The 16,677-nt window shown below is 52.4% G+C and overlaps 1 protein-coding gene across 1 annotated transcript; it reads left to right on the top strand.

Moving 5' to 3' along the window:
* Window positions 1-7,094: 7,094 nt before the first annotated feature.
* On the top strand, window positions 7,095-7,825 carry DIRAS3 (DIRAS family GTPase 3). The gene has a single exon (XM_068406727.1). The coding sequence runs from the start codon at window positions 7,095-7,097 to the stop codon at window positions 7,689-7,691; it is 597 nt and encodes a 198-aa protein (XP_068262828.1). The 3' UTR covers window positions 7,692-7,825.
* The last annotated feature ends 8,852 nt before the right edge of the window (window positions 7,826-16,677 follow it).

Genomic DNA, 16,677 nt, shown 5'->3' with positions numbered 1-16,677 from the left:
CTACTGGCCACAGGCTCCAGCAGCAAGGCTGGCAGGAGGGATCTGGCCCGTGTTTCCCAGCTTAAAAATGGTAGAAGCAGCTTGTGACTGCGTGGGTTTGAGTGTCCCAGCAGCCATCTGAGACTGTCCCCAGGTCTGATGGTGCTGTCAGCTCTGGCTGGGGAGAGGGAGGTGCTGGCGTTTTCTCCTCGTCCTTTTTAAACCCACTTCCAGCAGTCCCCAGGCAATTAGTACGTTGTGGGACACTGAAACACGTTCCCTCTCCCACCACAAATCCTGTAGCCCAAGGCTGTTGTGTGGGATTTCATGATGATGAAAATAAAGCATGGGCTTTATTGCCAGGGAAAGAGCTGCAGGAGCCTGAACTGTAGGAGATGAGATGTAGAGAGCTGGGGACTGCTGCTCACGGCCGCTCCAGTTCTTGTTATAAATGACCAATGACCATCGCTCCTGCTCTCAAAGATGAGACACGGTGCATTTTTATTGGGCTAAAATAAGCAATAAGCAGCAACAGATTTATTTTTGGAAGGGTTTTGCTCTGTGGTTGGCACACAGACATGTGTCACGGGTCTGCTTTCCTACTTAGCACCTGACATTACACTGTACAAGAGCCCACGGCTTTCAGTATTTCCCTTGTCAGAGACTATTATAGGAAATCAATAGGAACTTCAGGCTTTAGAGGTAGAGTTTTAAATAAAATACAAGATCTTGGCATGGCTGTAATTGTGTGTCACCCCTCCTCACTGCTGGGTGCTGGGGGACATGGGAGCCCGTGCCCCCCGCTCGCTCGTGGGCAGGCTGCAGGTCGGGTGGTTGTTTCTGACTCAGCTGAGCTGGCGTGTGATGGCTCCATGCAGGGAGTTCCTTGCTGAGATGGTTTAAATATTGTCCTCTCCTTTGGCTGTTTCATTGCTGTGAGTCAAGGAGAGTTTATACCATTATAACAGCCGGCATTTGTGTCTTCTTCTATTTTTTCCATCCTCATTTCATTGTGCTTAAAGCCCTCCAGAGTTTCCAGAGGAAAGGCACTCTTCCAGGTACAGATGAGGCTCGTTCACGAGATGGATGTTGTGTCTCAAAAATAGATAAGCCACTCTGGAACATTTTCTAATAAATATTTTACAGGCTGAACTGCACTCCCAAGGGTCGGCACTGCACTACAGGAGGTGTTTGGGTTTGCTCATAGTCTAACACACGTAACCTGTGGTTACCCCGCAGGCGACCCCTCCTATTTACACCTCTGGAGCTGAGCACGGGTTTATTGAGATGACTAATTAACAACGGAGGAAAGATCTCCTGAACAGCATCAGCTCCCCACACAGTTGTGATTCAGCAGCTGTGACTACAGCACTAATAATTCTCTAATGGAATACAAGTAGAGTTTATTAGAACTAATTTTCATCCCTTTTTATTGAGCGTGAAGCAATGTTGATCAGTGTACTGTTAAAGAGATCTGGTTTATTCCCCTATTTTCATTTTCTTTATTATTATTTTTATTTGATTATGTCATTATCATTATTATTATTTCAGATAGGACCTTTTAAAGTAGCTCAGTGCAACCGGGCACCTTACTGGCTTTAGAGGCTTGTTTTTGAAGGTCTCAGTCATAGTTCCCCTTAAGTTTGGGTGGATTCGATCAAAATTCTATCCCAGATTTCTGAGTACCTTGCAAAAATCAGGTGTTCTGCTTATATGTTGTGCAGCTGAGCTGAGCATCAGCCCTGAGCTTTTATCAGCAGCTGACTTTGAGACAGCTTGCTTCTGCATCTGAAACAGCTGGCCCAGTAGTTGAGCAGCTGCTTTTATTTTCCCCTAGTAAATAATGCAGTGAATGATGACAGGACTTGATAGGGCCTCATGTTAAGATTGAAGCTCCTCGAGAAAATCCTCTGCGTTTTTTGTGTGAGACAAAAAATCCAGAGCAGTATGAAATAGGTCCAAAGACCTGGGTTTTTTTTCGGTCTGGGATTGAGGCAAGCATCACAAGGCTGCTCAGCAAGGACAGAAATGGATTCAAAATGGATGGGAGAACACCACGGAGTCGGTGAGGCAGCAAGTATCAGAGAAATAAGAAACAATAACCTGGAAAACCACAAATGGTTTCGGAAGAATAAGCCTGAGGAAGAACTGAGAAGTGTTACCTCCACAAGTGCTCACCAGCACCTCGGGTGCTGCTGTACCTCCCAAAGTGAGATTTGGCAACAGACAGAAATTGCTTAATTGCTTGACTAAGAGAATCACAACCAGGAATGATATCACTGCAGCAGCCTTCTGCACGGCAGCTGCGGGCTGGGTAACAGATGCTGCAGTGCTGGGGATGGGCCAGCCGGTAGATTTTTCCATGGAAGTGTCCATGTGGAGTGGGAAAGAACTTGGGCCACCAGCAGTCAGGATGTGACCGTGTCGTATATAATCCAGATACGGCCCCAAGCATAAATGGTTCATGAGCTGCGTTGATTTTCAGTAGGCTAAGAACAGCGGGAGGACAAAAGATGTGACAGCAGGAAGATGTGGAAGCACGATGAGGGCAAACAGGACAGGAGAAACACGCAGGAAAGCTGCTCAGTGCCTTCAGGACCCTTCCACTCATTTTTTTTTCTCTTCAAAGCAAGGAGACACTACCTGGAACGGGAAGGGAAGCATCACCTCTTCAGGAATTCTTCAGCATCGTCAGGAATTCACCTGCTGATACACGAGCAGCAGTCTCAGAGCCTGACACAAGGACACGTCTGTGCCGATGGGTTCTGGCCCCATCAGACACTGCCCTGATGGCGATGTGGGACGGCACAGCCCTGCTGTGGGTGGCTAATTAGCAGCAGTACCCACGTGTCTCTGCCTTATCTGCAGATGCTCTGCTGTTATTCCTTAGTTTCTCAGCAGCACGTGAGCCGTGGGGGGATTGAAGCTGCTGCTGCACTGACGGGGAAGGGTGTCACAGCGCTAACCACCTCCTCAGGCAAAGCCCGTTCGGCTCCTGGCGCAGATCTGCTCTTCCCGTGGAACAAACACAGGCACACGTCCAATAAAGCAGGCACTGGTGTGGGCAAAAACTTCCTCCAGCATCGGGAAGAACGAAAACCATTCACAGGCCCCGAGAAAAGGATGAGCCCCTGTTGCACACGCGGCCACGCTCACGCCAACACATTTCTCCGCGAGAAGCAGCGGTGTGTGCCCTGCCTGGCTCTCCTCGGGCACAGGAGCCTGCCTTTGCAGCACAGCCTTCAGACAGGGACGAGGTACCAAAATGGAAGTAGTTTCTGAGCGGTGTGATCCCTTTCTGCTTCTGCCCAGCATCTGGCTGGTGGGAAAGGACCCAGCCAGACCCTGGCGCCAGCTGAGCAGCGGCAGAAATGGTTTCAAGCAGGGAACTGGACCATCTTCTCCCTTAAAGCTCTGTTGCTCGATCCTGTCCTGTCCCCCAGTGAACAACTACAGCTGCTGCCTCAACACCCAACAATTCCCACGCAGGCTGGAACAAGGGCTGGTGCTGGTCGCTGCCAAGCAGCGAGGGGAGGTGTTAACTCCAGGAAACACACCAGTGCTTTGCAGTGTGTTGGCATCAAGACCTGAGCTCCTGCCGCCAGCCCTCCCTCGCGCCGAGGAAGAAGTTGCAGAGGCTGCAACTATCCCCCAGGCCAGGTCCAAGGCTTTGGTTTAAGGCCACATCCTCAACAGGCACAAACTGGCAGGAGTCTGTTGCCTACAGTGAACGTGGAAATAAACTACAGCGGCAAAGCAGGGTAAGGGTTCTGGGGAGAGGCGAAAAGGTGGGGTATTGCCTTAAGGAGGCTTTTGCACAGCCAGTTGGTCCCGAGCAAAATCAAGCTGTTCATAAACCCCAGCAAAAGGGTTTGGCCCAATCTGCTCCCAGCAGCATGGCCAGCGCTGGGGCTGGAGAGTCAGGTGTGCTGGACACTCGCAGAAACTGGATTTTGGGATAGGGGAAAACTGATTTTAGCAATGGAAATTGTGCTTTTGCCAATGTTTTCTCCTTTTTGGGCATACCCCTCTGTTCCAGGATTCGTTACTGCATTAATTTCATCACTCTGTAGGCCATCAGCAGGATTCAAGTCTCCAGGCTACCGTAACCTCCTCCACTTGGCTGTTAGGGCTGCTTCCAGCTGCTCTGGATCCGTTAGCGCCAAAGTGGCAGAGCAGCATCCCACCAGGGCGTGATCCTTCACTTCCCCAGCTCCAGGCTTTCTGTGAAGGGCTGTGACAAATGCCCCCAAAGAGGTTTAACTCTTCGGCTTACAGACCTGAGCGTGCCCCAGCTGAAAGCTTGCGTACTCATCCCAGACTGCGAGCAGCAGCATCGCCCTTCTGTGACTAGGATGTAATTAGGGCTTTTGAAACCACGGGTTATTAAGCATCATGTGTTGGGATAAACAATTATTTCTTAGAGAGTTTAGGCTGTGAAAGAGACAGTCAGCACCGATCTGGACAGGGAGCACAGGAGGAGCAGGGGAATGGAGCAGGCAAGTTTGCTGTCGAGATGTGCCCCTAAAGGGCCACGCAGAAATGTGTGTGGTTGGGGTGGATGGGAGGCCAGGGCAGGGCGGGTGGTCTGCAGAAGCTGGGGAGAACCATGTTCCTGTAGACTTTCACAAGTATTTTATTTGCCCCTTTTAGAGATGTTATTCCCCAACCCAGGCCCTGTAGCCTGTGGTCCACAGAATCAGGGGAAACACCTGTGGCACTGACTCTAACCACGTTTTCAGTTACAACTTCTGTGAGGGGTAAAAGAGCTCTGGGACGTCCCCTCCTGAGGTGGGCGGTGCAGGGAGGTCCTGAGGCGGGTGTACCGGCCCCTTGGGCTGCGGAGTTTGTCCTGCTGTAGTTTAACTGCAACAACTACAATAAAAGAGTGAAGTTTGCAAAAGGGTTTCTTAAATTCCCCTGTCTTGGGCAGCACAAGAGCTACAGACAAGATAGCCAGGCCCTGAAGACACCCCTTGGCCAAGGGTACCCCCATTTTCAAGTCTCCTGGCCAGAGCTGAGCTCCTAACAGGGACGTTTGTCCCCCTTGCTCTCTTCCTGCTGAACGTCCCAGCAGCAGAGCACCACAAATGCCCTTTGCCACATTTTAAATTTGGTGTGTTCCTCGTTTCCCAGCCCCGGCTGCGGCTTCCCCAGGGCCTGGCCTTGCCCGCGCGTGCTGGCTGCGGGCCATCCTCTCCCCCGCCGAGGTAGCCCAGCTCCGTGCTGACAACTCCCCGATGGCCACCCAGGGACCTGTGGCTTTTTGCAGACTTCCAGACGCGGAGCTCTGGTCCCAGCCTGAGGTCGCACTCAGAAAAAAAAAAAAGAGAATTCTCATGGAGGCAGTGCAGCATCCCCTCCCGGTCACAGTCAGGGACGGGGATGGTTTTAATTGTCATGGTGGGAGCTGTTGCTGTGAGTACAAGCTGAGACCGGCTTCCTCGGGAATCAGGGCTGGCTCAAGAACCTGAGAGATGCTGAACCTCCGCTCCAAGGCCGGTGCCCTCCAGCCCTCCCAGCGGCCCAGAGCTGGGGAGAGCTGGCCCAGCGTGCCCGGCCAAGGCAGAGGGGGCAGTTAGCCATGGCCGGCTAGTGTCCACATCAACCCGCTCACGGGCCAGGTGCACCCCTTGGGGTGGAGGTGGGTGTAGCCCCTCCCTGGGTGCAGGTGGGTGGCTCTGGAGGGGAGGGTTTGGGGTCTGACTGAGGGTGGCTGCACCAAGCCCGGGGGGCACCAACGCGCAGCTCCCTCCGCGGGGGCCGGCGGCCATTTTGGGGCGTGAGGGCGGGAGTCGGGGCCGGGGCTGCCCTCGGCCGCCTCCTGCCCTCTCCTGCCCGCCATGGCGGCGGCGGCGGCCGGGGAGGCGCCGGGGCGGGGCAGGAGCTGGGGGCGGTGGCTGCAGGCCCGGCTCGCTCGGCCCCGCGGCGTGTTGGAGGCGAAGCGCGGGGGGACATGGGCGGCTTCGCCTGTGAGGCACCGGGTTAGGCGGGCTGCTGGTCCGGGCTGCCTTGGGAGTGTGTGTGGAGAGACGGTGTTTTGGGGAAAAATATCTCATAAATGAGAACAAACACAACCTGTGATTGTGAAATACAGCTCTTTATTTGCTGGGGTGGTGGAGCCAAATCAAAGCAGCCATAGCCCGAAAGGTTCGGCGGCTTCTCCGGGGGAGCACCTGAGGCCATCGCTGCCGCCTTTGATGGCAGCGGGGGAGGCGAAGGCAATCCGTATTTTAAGTTTTGAAGTAAAATCAGCCTTAAATGTGAGCGGGGGAGCGTGCAGGCAGCGCCGGGGGGGTCTGTGGTGCCGGGGGCTGAGGGAGGTGCTGGGGGGGGAAGAGACTCGCGTTTATTTGCGCGTGGAATGAGAGGGATGGAGCTCGGCAGCTCGGCTCCACCAGCTTCAGCCGCCAGGTGCAGGTTGTTGTGTTGATCGTTTGTTTATTTTCATGGGGTGGAAGGTTGGATTTTATGGTGGTTTTGAGGCATGGGCAGGTCCCCATCTCGCAGCGGGTGGGGGGCCGGCGCAGCCCGCTGCGGCAGCCGCCATCCACGGCCCGGCACCTCCCGCAGGCAGCGGGTGGATGGAGCGGGGAGGGGAGGGCGAAAGGCACCGGGCGGGGGCCGGGCGGGAGTGGGGGGGCTGCCCGCAGGCCTGGGGAGGCGGAGGGAGGCGGCGGGGCCGAGCCGAGCCGAGCCGTGCGTGCCTTCCCTCCCTCCCTCCCTCCCCGGCGGCGGCACGGCTTCCCCGCTGCGGGCAGGCGGCTTCAGCCCCGTTCCGCTGGACGGCGGAGCTGATGGATGCAGGTGAATTCGGTTTTCACTTCTTATGATGTGAGGTGTGCATGGGATGTGTGCCTGGGGCGGGGTGGGGTGGTGGTTTATTTGTCTTTAACGCAAGGAAAAAAGGATGGGAGCGCAGTGACTTATTTAATTGCTTGTTTCAGTAACATACCGTAAAATTACCGAGGTGGTGTGAACGATTCCTTTTTCTCTCTCCCTTCTGCCGCCTCCCTCCCTTCTCCGCAGGCCGCCTCGGTATAGGGGTGTGTAAACTTGGAAGAACTCGGGCTTTTTGCAGTTAAAATCTGCACCGGTGTTGCAGCACAGCAGGCATGCCTGAACAAAGCAATGATTACAGGGTGGTTGTGTTTGGAGCGGCAGGGGTTGGCAAAAGCTCCTTGGTCCTTCGTTTCGTAAAGGGAACTTTCAGGGAAACCTATATCCCCACCATCGAAGATACGTACCGGCAGGTGATCAGCTGTGATAAGAGCATCTGCACCCTTCAGATTACAGACACCACGGGAAGCCATCAGTTCCCTGCTATGCAGAGGCTGTCTATATCCAAAGGGCATGCCTTCATCCTGGTGTACTCTGTCACCAGCAGGCAGTCCATGGAGGATCTGCAGCCCATCTTCGAACAGATTTGTCAGATTAAAGGGGACATCCAAAAAATCCCGATCATGCTGGTGGGTAACAAAAGCGACGAGACCCAGAGGGAGCTGGATGCCAGCGAGGGGCAAGCGTTAGCCAGCAAGTGGAAGTGCTCCTTCATGGAGACATCAGCCAAAATGAACTACAACGTGCAGGAGCTCTTCCAGGAGCTCTTGAATCTGGAGAAGAGGAGAACTGTCAGTCTCCAGGTGGATGGAAAGAAATCCAAGCAGCAGAAAAAGAAAGATAAACTGCAAGGCAAGTGCTCTGTTATGTGATGGACTTTGGCTGGACTCACAGTGCTGCATGGTGTGATCGGAGCATGGACTCTCACAGAAAATAACGTTTCTGCTGGAGGTTTCAGATGAATTCATGCCTTATAGGGCTATTGCTTTTCTCTAAAATCTCTGCTGGATTATTTTATGTGTCGGTTTTAAAGAGGATGGCTTTCTGCATGTGTATTTTTTTTTAAAAAAACAATAAACGTTCAATGTTAGCAATTATGTGTGACGAGAAGTTTTTAATGCGGGAAGTTTACAGAAGAGAAAAATGTCAGAAACAAACATCTGCGTTCCTGTGAGTACATACAAATTTTTAAGTATTTCCAGCCTATTAGCTTGAAAGAAATCGTGGTGTCTATAAAGTGTGTACTTGGTTTCAGGCATCTATTGACCAGAGCAAATCCTTAACAAAGTGACCATGTGTGGGGCTCCAGGTGCTCACACTGCTGGCAGACAGACTGACTTGCCTACCAAAGACTCAGTTTTTCCATGACAGAAGTTAAGTTTTCCTGTGTGCTGTGCAATTCCTGAGACAGTTCTGTGAGTGATTAAAGCTCTACCTGCATATAATCAGGCTGTTTGCTTTTTTTCCCCCCCTTTACTCCGACTTCCCCTGATCACTGAGGCACGAGGTTCCACATCCTCTGGCTCCAAATGATTTTCGGCGTCCTTAAGCAAGAGCTGCCTCCTTCGTGAAGGTAATCGGGTTGTTGTAAGTACCAGTTATGGAGGAGCTGGTTATCTTGGCGATTCACCTTTCCTTTCTCAGCTATCCATCTGGTTTTGCATGTGGCTGAAGCTACTTTTTCAGTCTTCCTGGCGTTCTCTTAGATGCTTATTTTCTCCCTCTCTCCTTTCATCCCGAGTTACCCAGGTTTTAGTTGAGATGTGTGACAAGTCAGTTCAGGGAACGCTGCTTTGGGAAGAAACATCACCTGGAAGCTGCATGTTCAAAGCAAACTACTCTCTGACAAGATTTTAGCAGACACTTCCCACAAATTAAAGGAGTGGAGGCATGGGCTTAGTCTATCTCTTGTCTCCCCCCCCCCCCTTTTTTTTGGCTATTGTTGACAGACAAGCATAAGCCCCATCTGCAGTGCATGGTTGAGAAAGATGTCAAGAAAATAAGTACAAGTATTTGCTGTCAGCCTGTGCTGTAGGTTTTCTACTTTGTGTGTGTTAGTCCAAGCAGAAGACTCTGAGGACTTGAGTATTGCACTGCAGATTTTACTTTCACACAGCAACATAGTCTTGACGCAAGAGAAGTGGGAGAGAGGAGTTGCTTCTTTTTATAGCACTTTTCTAGTGAAATGTTTTTATTGTTGAAGATGAACAAAATACAGAACAGGAGATGCTGGAAAGTACATACGCTTTCTTAGTTGGAAAGCATTAGTGTCTATTAATAACTGCTGGGTTTCTACGGAAGATGCTAGAGAAGGGCCTGTTCTCTCAGCCATCGTTTGTCCATGTGTTGCAGACTCATACACAAAGCCATGAGGTCTGTATCCATGTTAATATCTCTCGTATTTGAACAACTCTTACCATGGATGCTGGCTCCTAGGGCTGGCTGTGAGCGGCGTTTCTGGTCTCCTCAGGCTGCTCCTGCACAAAGAGAAGGGCTCAGTCATCTCCGTGTGTGCCAGGGGGGTTTGCCTGCCCCAGTTAAAACCATTTGATTCAGCAGAAAATCGTACTCATGATGACTTCAAAAACCAAGCAAGTTCTGCATGAGTGTTTGGTGCTGACTGAGATGGTATCCTCACTTGCCAAAATAAAGTGTGGGTTTGCCAAGCTGAGGCAGAGGCTCTAGACCTGATTTTTCTTTTTGGAGCTGATATCCCACAGGTCCCGTGAGCTTCCCGTGCTGGGCCGGTGGTGCTGGCTGGTGCAGTCCTGGGTGCCGCTGCTGTGTGTAACCTGCTCTTCTGCTGCAGCCAGGGGTGAGTCGGGCTGAAGGGCGGCTGTGGAAGCAGCCATAACGGCTTTGCTTGGAAAGAACTCTTGCTTTTGACTCTCTAACTTTGTGCATGGGTTTTGGTCTCTCTGTTCTTTCACTTCCAAGCAGTTATGCAATGCTCCTCTGTGGGTCGTTTTTAGCATCTGGCAATTATTACTGCAAAGACTCTTTCAGTTCCATTCCAGCCTTTGAAACCCCTATAAGTAATTTTATATTTAAGCCTTTTGAAAATGCCATGAGACCTAATAATGTCTCTACAACTCCCACTGCCTTCATGGAAATGCCTGTGCAAAGGCAGGGCAGCGTGTATCTGCGATTATTCACGCAGCTGAGATGTTCTGTGATGTATCATTATCACTGTGGTGTTTTCCCTCTACGTGGTACAGAGATCATCGAGGGCTGGGGTCTGGCAGAGCGTGGGGAACAACTGGTATGAACAAAACAGGCTCCATGCTGCCTGCACCTGGCAGAATCGCTGGCAGATTCCCGAGCTGCCTTTGGTGGCTACCAGAGGAGGTCCTGTGGGACTGCGTGGGTGATGGACATGCTCGGGTGGAGACATTGAGGTGCTCCTGGTGATGCAGGGTGGTGGTGTGGGGTCATCGGCACCCCAAGTCCCAGCCTAGAGCAGATTGGGAGCGAGTGATGCCTGGTGTGGCTGCCTTTTATGCTGTGTAAATCATCTAATTGCAGTCGACAACTACCTGAAGGGAGGTTGTAGCGGAGTAGGAGTAGACGTCTTCTCCCAGGCAACTAGCGATAGGACAAGAGGACACAGCCTCAAGCTTGGCCAGGGGAGGTTCAGGTTGGACATCAGGAAGCATTTCTTCTCAGCAAGGGTCATTAGCCATTGGAAGGGGCTGCCCAGGGAGGTGATGGAGTCCCCATCTCTGGAGGGGTTTAAGACAAGCCTGGACATGGCACTTAGTGCCCTGGTCTAGTTGCCATGGTGGTGTCAGGGCAATGGTTGGACTCGATGATCCCAGAGGGCTCTTCCAACCTGACTGATTCTGTGAGTCTGTGATCTATGTTTTGCGTGTGCTGGATCAGTTGTGTTGTAAATTAAAACTGTATTAATAAATAAATTGTGTAATTGTGTTTCCATATAAACTGAATTAGTCTGAGCTTTGTGTGTGTGTAATCAATCATTCTTCTAAGAAGGGAAATGTATTTTAATTGAACTGATGCCTGTCAGGATGTTGGCTATTACAAGTCCCATACAAGTCTGAATTAAAGGGTAATATCTTCACAGTCTTCCAGGGAGCTATGTAGAGAGTAACTATAGTTAGTAACAGAGTGAAAAATACCATATTGCTTGGGAACACTTGTTAATCATTACGAAACAGTGGCCACATCCCACTTGTAAGTGAATATTACTTCATAACCTTGTATTCTGGTGTGATGGTGTAGCTGTAGAGTTATGGCCCTCACGCTAACTGGAGAACAGCTGAAGATCCATCATCTTTAGGGACTGATGAGTAAGTATTTGCTAAAACCATACTTGAAGTAATACGCCTCTGACAGATGCCTTTTGAGGGTTAATTGCACACATGCTTAACTTTTCTTTCTCATGTAGGAGCATTTTGCTGAATTAAAGGAATCATGATTTTTCTTTAAGGATTGAAGTGTTTCCTAGTGTAAGGAGTATACATTGGAGGTAAATGCTTTAGCCTTTTGTGAGTAAGTGCAGTTTTAAAAAGTTAACAGCTCTGTTTTTAAAAGAAAAGATATTCTGATGAAAGACATTCAGGTAAAATCGTTTGGAGGAAACAAGCAGCTCTGATCTCTGGGGCAGCTCCTGTGTGATGTTACAGGCTTTGTCCTTAGCTGCTGTTTGCTGACCACATGCTTTTTCATGAGGCAGTGACGACGTGTTTTTCAGGGAGCTATTTATGCACCCGGTAGACTCTTCAGCTTGGAGACATGCTTTGACACGCCGTTCCTATCTGGTGAGCAGAATGGTAACTCTTTCTCAAGTTAGTTGCTTTTCTCTCTTTTTTTTTTCCCCCCCTCATTCAATCAAACTTCATTCAATCTCAGAACTCGCTGTTTTTCTGAAATGTCCTTCACGAGTTCAGCTGTGGTGAGACAAGGGCATGGGAGATGCCGATACCACTTGTTGAGTTGCTATTACTGCTTCTGTAACGTCTTTCTGGGATCACGAGGTGAACACAGTTGACTGTAAGAATTCCCTGTGCGACATCCTGAGGGAACCCCGAGACCTGCCGGTACCCTGGGTGGCTGGTGAAGGCTGGGATGTTGCAGGCAAAGCCTTTACAGACTCACAGAATCAACCAGGTTGGAAGAGCCCTCTGGGACCATCGAGTCCAACCATTGCCCTGACACCACCATGTCAACTAGACCATGGCACTAAGTGCCATGTCCAGGCTTTTCTTAAACCCCTCCAGAGATGGTGACTCCACCACCTCCCTGGGCAGCCCCTTCCAATGGCTAATGACCCTTGCTGAGAAGAAATGCTTCCTAATGGCCAACCTGACCCTCCCCTGGCCAAGCTTGAGGCTGTGTCCTCTTGTCCTATCGCTGGTTGCCTGGGAGAAGAGGCCGACTCCCACTGCGCTACAACCTCCCTTCAGGTAGTTGTAGACTGCACTAAGGTCACCTCTGAGCCTCCTCTTCTCCAGGCTAAACACCCCCAGCTCCCTCTGCCGTTCCTTGTAGGTCAGACCCTCCAGACCCTTCCCCAGCTTGGTCGCCCTCCTCTGGACTCGCTCCAACACCTCAACATCTCTCTTGAAGTGCGGGGCCCAGAACTGGACACAGGATTCAAGGTGCGGCCTCACCAGTGCCGAGTACAGCTACCCTCTGTCTCAGGACTTCACGAGGACCGGCTATTCCTGGCTTTCACCAGCTAGGTGAGTATTTCCAGCAATCATTCAACCCTGCCTTTCAGTGTCTCCACCAAGCAGCTGCTTAAGGTTGGAAGCAACGTGGACTGAGCGGAGCATTAAGGTTTTCCTTAGATCTGTGTTTCAGGATCTCAAGCTTGCTTTAAAGCTTGGCTCTTAAAAAATCAATTCCTTGCTTTCTGCTGCGGTAGAGCTCTTACACAGCTTTCAGAAGCAGCACTGCAGTGCATTTCCCAGAAGTTGTTAAGCAATATTGAGACTAGAAGGTGTCAGATCAGAACTATTTTAACGGGCAAAGATAATAGCACTGCAGGCATTCTGTTTCTTTGCTGAAGAAAAAATATTACAGCACCTTTCATTTTAAAGCTCTTCCAGGGTTTCCCCTCTGCAATCCAGAAATTCAAACATTTCTCAATTAGTAATACTTATTATTTGCATGCAGCATTTGTCAACGGGCTGGAGGCAGCTTCCCTATGAGCCTGGCCAACAAAATCAGCGTTGAGAGAAAACACCACGAGGAGAATCACAAACAGCAAGAGAAAAATGCGAGCGGTAGCTGGAGCGTCCACCCACACAGGTATTTTAAAACCAAGCAGCCAGAATATTGCTGTATTCTAATCCCTCTTCCCAGAGCAAAGCAGGCGTGTGATTAATGTAACGAACAGCTCTGAATAATAAACTAAATTGCTTTATATGCGTGGTCCGTAGCTGCAAGGTACTCGGTGCGCTCTAGAAGAGCAAAAGTGCATCGTAATCAGTCTGCCATCTTCTACAGTTGCTGTGGCGTAAATTAAGTACGTCAAAAGCATCTAAGAGCTAATGAAAATGCTAAAGACCACTTAAAACTAATTGCGGCATAGCAGCCTCCTAGTTAATGGGTGTTGCTGCGTGCCAGGCTAGCGCTGATACCCCAGTTCTTTCCTTTTCTCCCCCTTTGGAACACACAAAAAAGGGGCTCCTGGTGGGCGAGGGGCGAGCAGCTCACACCCAGGCAGCGAAAATCCCTCCTTGGAGGGAAAAATCCGTCTGTCAGGTGGAGTCCCTGGCCCAAACCAAGGGCTTGTCCAAGAAGGAGTGGCCCCGCACTTCAAGAAAGATGTTGAGGTGTTGGAGCGAGTCCAGAGGAGGGTGACCAAGCTGGGGAAGGGTCTGGAGGGTCTGACCTGCGAGGAACGGCTGAGGGAGCTGGGGGTGTTTAGCCTGGAGAAGAGGAGGCTCAGAGGTGACCTTAGTGCAGTCTCCAACTACCTGAAGGGAGGTTGTAGCGCAGTGAGAGTCGGCCTCTTCTCCCAGGCAACCAGCGCTAGGACAAGAGGACACAGCCTCAAGCTTGGCCAGGGGAGGTTCAGGTTGGCCATTAGGAAGCATTTCTTCTCAGCAAGGGTCATTAGCCATTGGAAGGGGCTGCCCAGGGAGGTGGTGGAGTCACCATCTCTGGAGGGGTTTAAGAAAAGCCTGGACGTGGCACTTAGTGCCCTGGTCTAGTTGCCATGGTGGTGTCAGGGCAATGGTTGGACTCGATGATCCCAGAGAGCTCTCCCAACCTGGTTGATTCTGTGATTCTGGGATTCTGTGTTTGCAGCCTGCGATGTGGTGCCAGTCGCTCTGTGATGCCCGTGATGTCACACGGTGGGGTTTTCTTACGGGACAGGGTGATTTATCACCCACGCTCCTTTTGGACAGCCTTTCCCACGGAAGGCTGGGTCCGCCAGCCCAGACATGGGGATTGAAGTGAGATATTCATCTGTGAAAGAAAGAGATGATAAATAGTAATGGAGAATAAGTTAATGGGGTCCATCACGGGAGGGAATGCCCCTGTTAGTGGGGCAGGGGCGGCGATGGGGGAGCAGGGCCCGCTCTTGGCCGGGGTCTGTGGTCACAGGCGCAGGCTCTGACCCCCACAGGGAGGAGCGATGAGGGAGGCTGCCCTGTAAATCACATTGCGCTGTCTGCTCTACCTCCGGTTCTCCTTCGCCGCGTGTCTACGCGGAATTTGATTACTCTCCTGCTCTAGAGAAAACCTCTCTTGGCTGCCGGCTGCGGACATCCGTCTGGTCCATTTATAAAGTCCCTTTCTGTAACCATCCGAGAATCAATCAGGGTAGAAGAGCCCTCTGGGATCATCGAGTCCAACCATTGCCCTGACACCACCATGGCAACTAGACCAGGGCACTAAGTGCCCTGTCCAGGCTTTTCTTAAACCCCTCCAGAGATGGTGACTCCACCACCTCCCTGGGCAGCCCCTTCCAATGGCTAATGACCCTTGCTGAGAAGAAATGCTTCCTAATGTCCAACCTGAACCTCCCCTGGCGAAGCTTGAGGCTGTGTCCTCTTGTCCTATCCCTAGTTGCCCGGGAGAAGAGGCCGACTCCCGAAGCGTTCCCGGCTCTAACGAGGAGCTGGGCAATAAAAAGGAGCTGAGCAGGGTGTGATACCGTCTCCTCCCCTATAAACCCGGCCGTGGCGACGGGCTGGCGTCGTCCAGGAAGCACCAGCTGGGCCAAGGAGGCAGCGTCCGGGTGGCATCAGACAGAACACGGCCGTGGCGAAGGGCGAGGAGGGATTTTCCTGGTGCTTCCCAACGCACAGCTTGGGATGGCGCGGGGATACGCTCGGGGCGAGGTCGGTGGTGGCTGGCGATGGGCACAGCAGCTCCCCCTCCTCTCCCCACAGTGGCACCGGTGTTTTCTCCCACCCCACTGCCTCCCCTTCCTCCCCTTCCCTTTTTCCCCACACTGGTGCCCAGCCCTGGGGAAGGTGAGTGGGGGAGAAGGTGGGTGCTGGGCGTGGGGCTGCCGTCCCCCCCTACTGCCCGCAGCCCCCCGGCCTCCTCTCGCAGGGGGAAGCCCCGTGTCCAAACCTCAGGTGGTTTGACCAGGGAGATATGAGCCTTGTCCTGGGCTGTATCCCCAGCAGCGTGGCCATCAGGGTGAGGGAGGGGATTCTGCCCCTCTGCTCCGCTCTTGTGAGACCCCCCCTGCAGTGCTGCGTCCAGCTCTGGGGCCCAAACATGAGAAGGACACGGAGCTGTTGGAGCGAGTCCAGAGGAGGCCACGGAGATGCTCAGAGGGCTGGAGCCCCTCTGCTCTGGAGACAGGCTGAGAGAGCTGGGGCTGTTCAGCCTGGAGAAGAGAAGGCTCCAGGGAGACCTTCTAGCACCTTCCAGTGCCTGAAGGGGCTACAGGAAAGCGGGAGAGGGGCTTTTTACAAGGGCATGGAGTGATGGAACGAGGGGGAACGGTTTTAAACTGAAAGAGGGGAGATTGAGATGAGATGTGAGGAAGAAATTCTTTGCTGTGAGGGTGGTGAGACCCTGGCCCAGGTTGCCCAGAGAAGCTGTGGCTGCCCCCTCCCTGGCAGTGTTCAAGGCCAGGTTGGATGGGGCTTGGAGCAACCTGGTCTGGTGGAAGGTGTCCCTGCCCGTGGCAGGGGGGTGGAACTGGGTGGGCTTTAAGGTCCCTTCCAACCCAAACCAGTCTGTGGTTTTATATGGGAGAAACATTGAACTCCATAGATTCACATGTCCTCCCGGAGTCCAACAGCGGTGAGTCTGGTGTACAAACAAGCCTCAGACCAAACTTAATCTGCCCTAACGAGAGCTTCTGCGGGCTCCCAGGCAGCAACCTGTGTTTAAGTGTTAATCAACGCCCTCCTCTGCCTCTGAACACAAACTCGCAGCATCAAAGCGCCCAGCCCCGCAAGCCGAGGCATGTCGGGCAGCAGACAAGTCTTTGCAGATGCCAGGCCTGCTCCTGCCCAGGGGGCTGGCACTGTCCCCGCGCTCCTGCGCACCCCGTGGGACACCCAGCTCGGCCCCGGGGGCACAGGGATGCTCCAGCCGGTCCAGCCTCTGGGCTGGGGCTGCTCCAATCCCACAGAATCCCAGTTTGGGGTTGGAAGGGGCCTCTGGAGATCATCCAGCCCAACCCCTGCCCAACGAGGGTCACCCAGAGCACGTTGCACAGGGTCAGTCCAGGCGGGTTTGAATATCTCCAGAGAAGGAGACTCCCCCCCTCCCTGGGCAGCCTGTGCCAGGGCTCTGGCACCCTCACAGCAAAGAAGTTCCTCCTCATATTCAGATGGAACTTCCCATGTTTCAGCTTGTGCCCACTGCCCCTTGTCCTGTCACTGGGCACCGCTGAGAAGAGTCTGGTCCATC

The sequence above is a fragment of the Nyctibius grandis genome, chromosome 8 (assembly GCF_013368605.1).
Source record: "Nyctibius grandis isolate bNycGra1 chromosome 8, bNycGra1.pri, whole genome shotgun sequence".
NCBI classification, from domain to species: domain Eukaryota; kingdom Metazoa; phylum Chordata; class Aves; order Nyctibiiformes; family Nyctibiidae; genus Nyctibius; species Nyctibius grandis.
The sequence above is the reverse complement of the archived record's forward strand: the minus strand, read 5'-3'. Positions and strand labels throughout refer to the sequence as shown.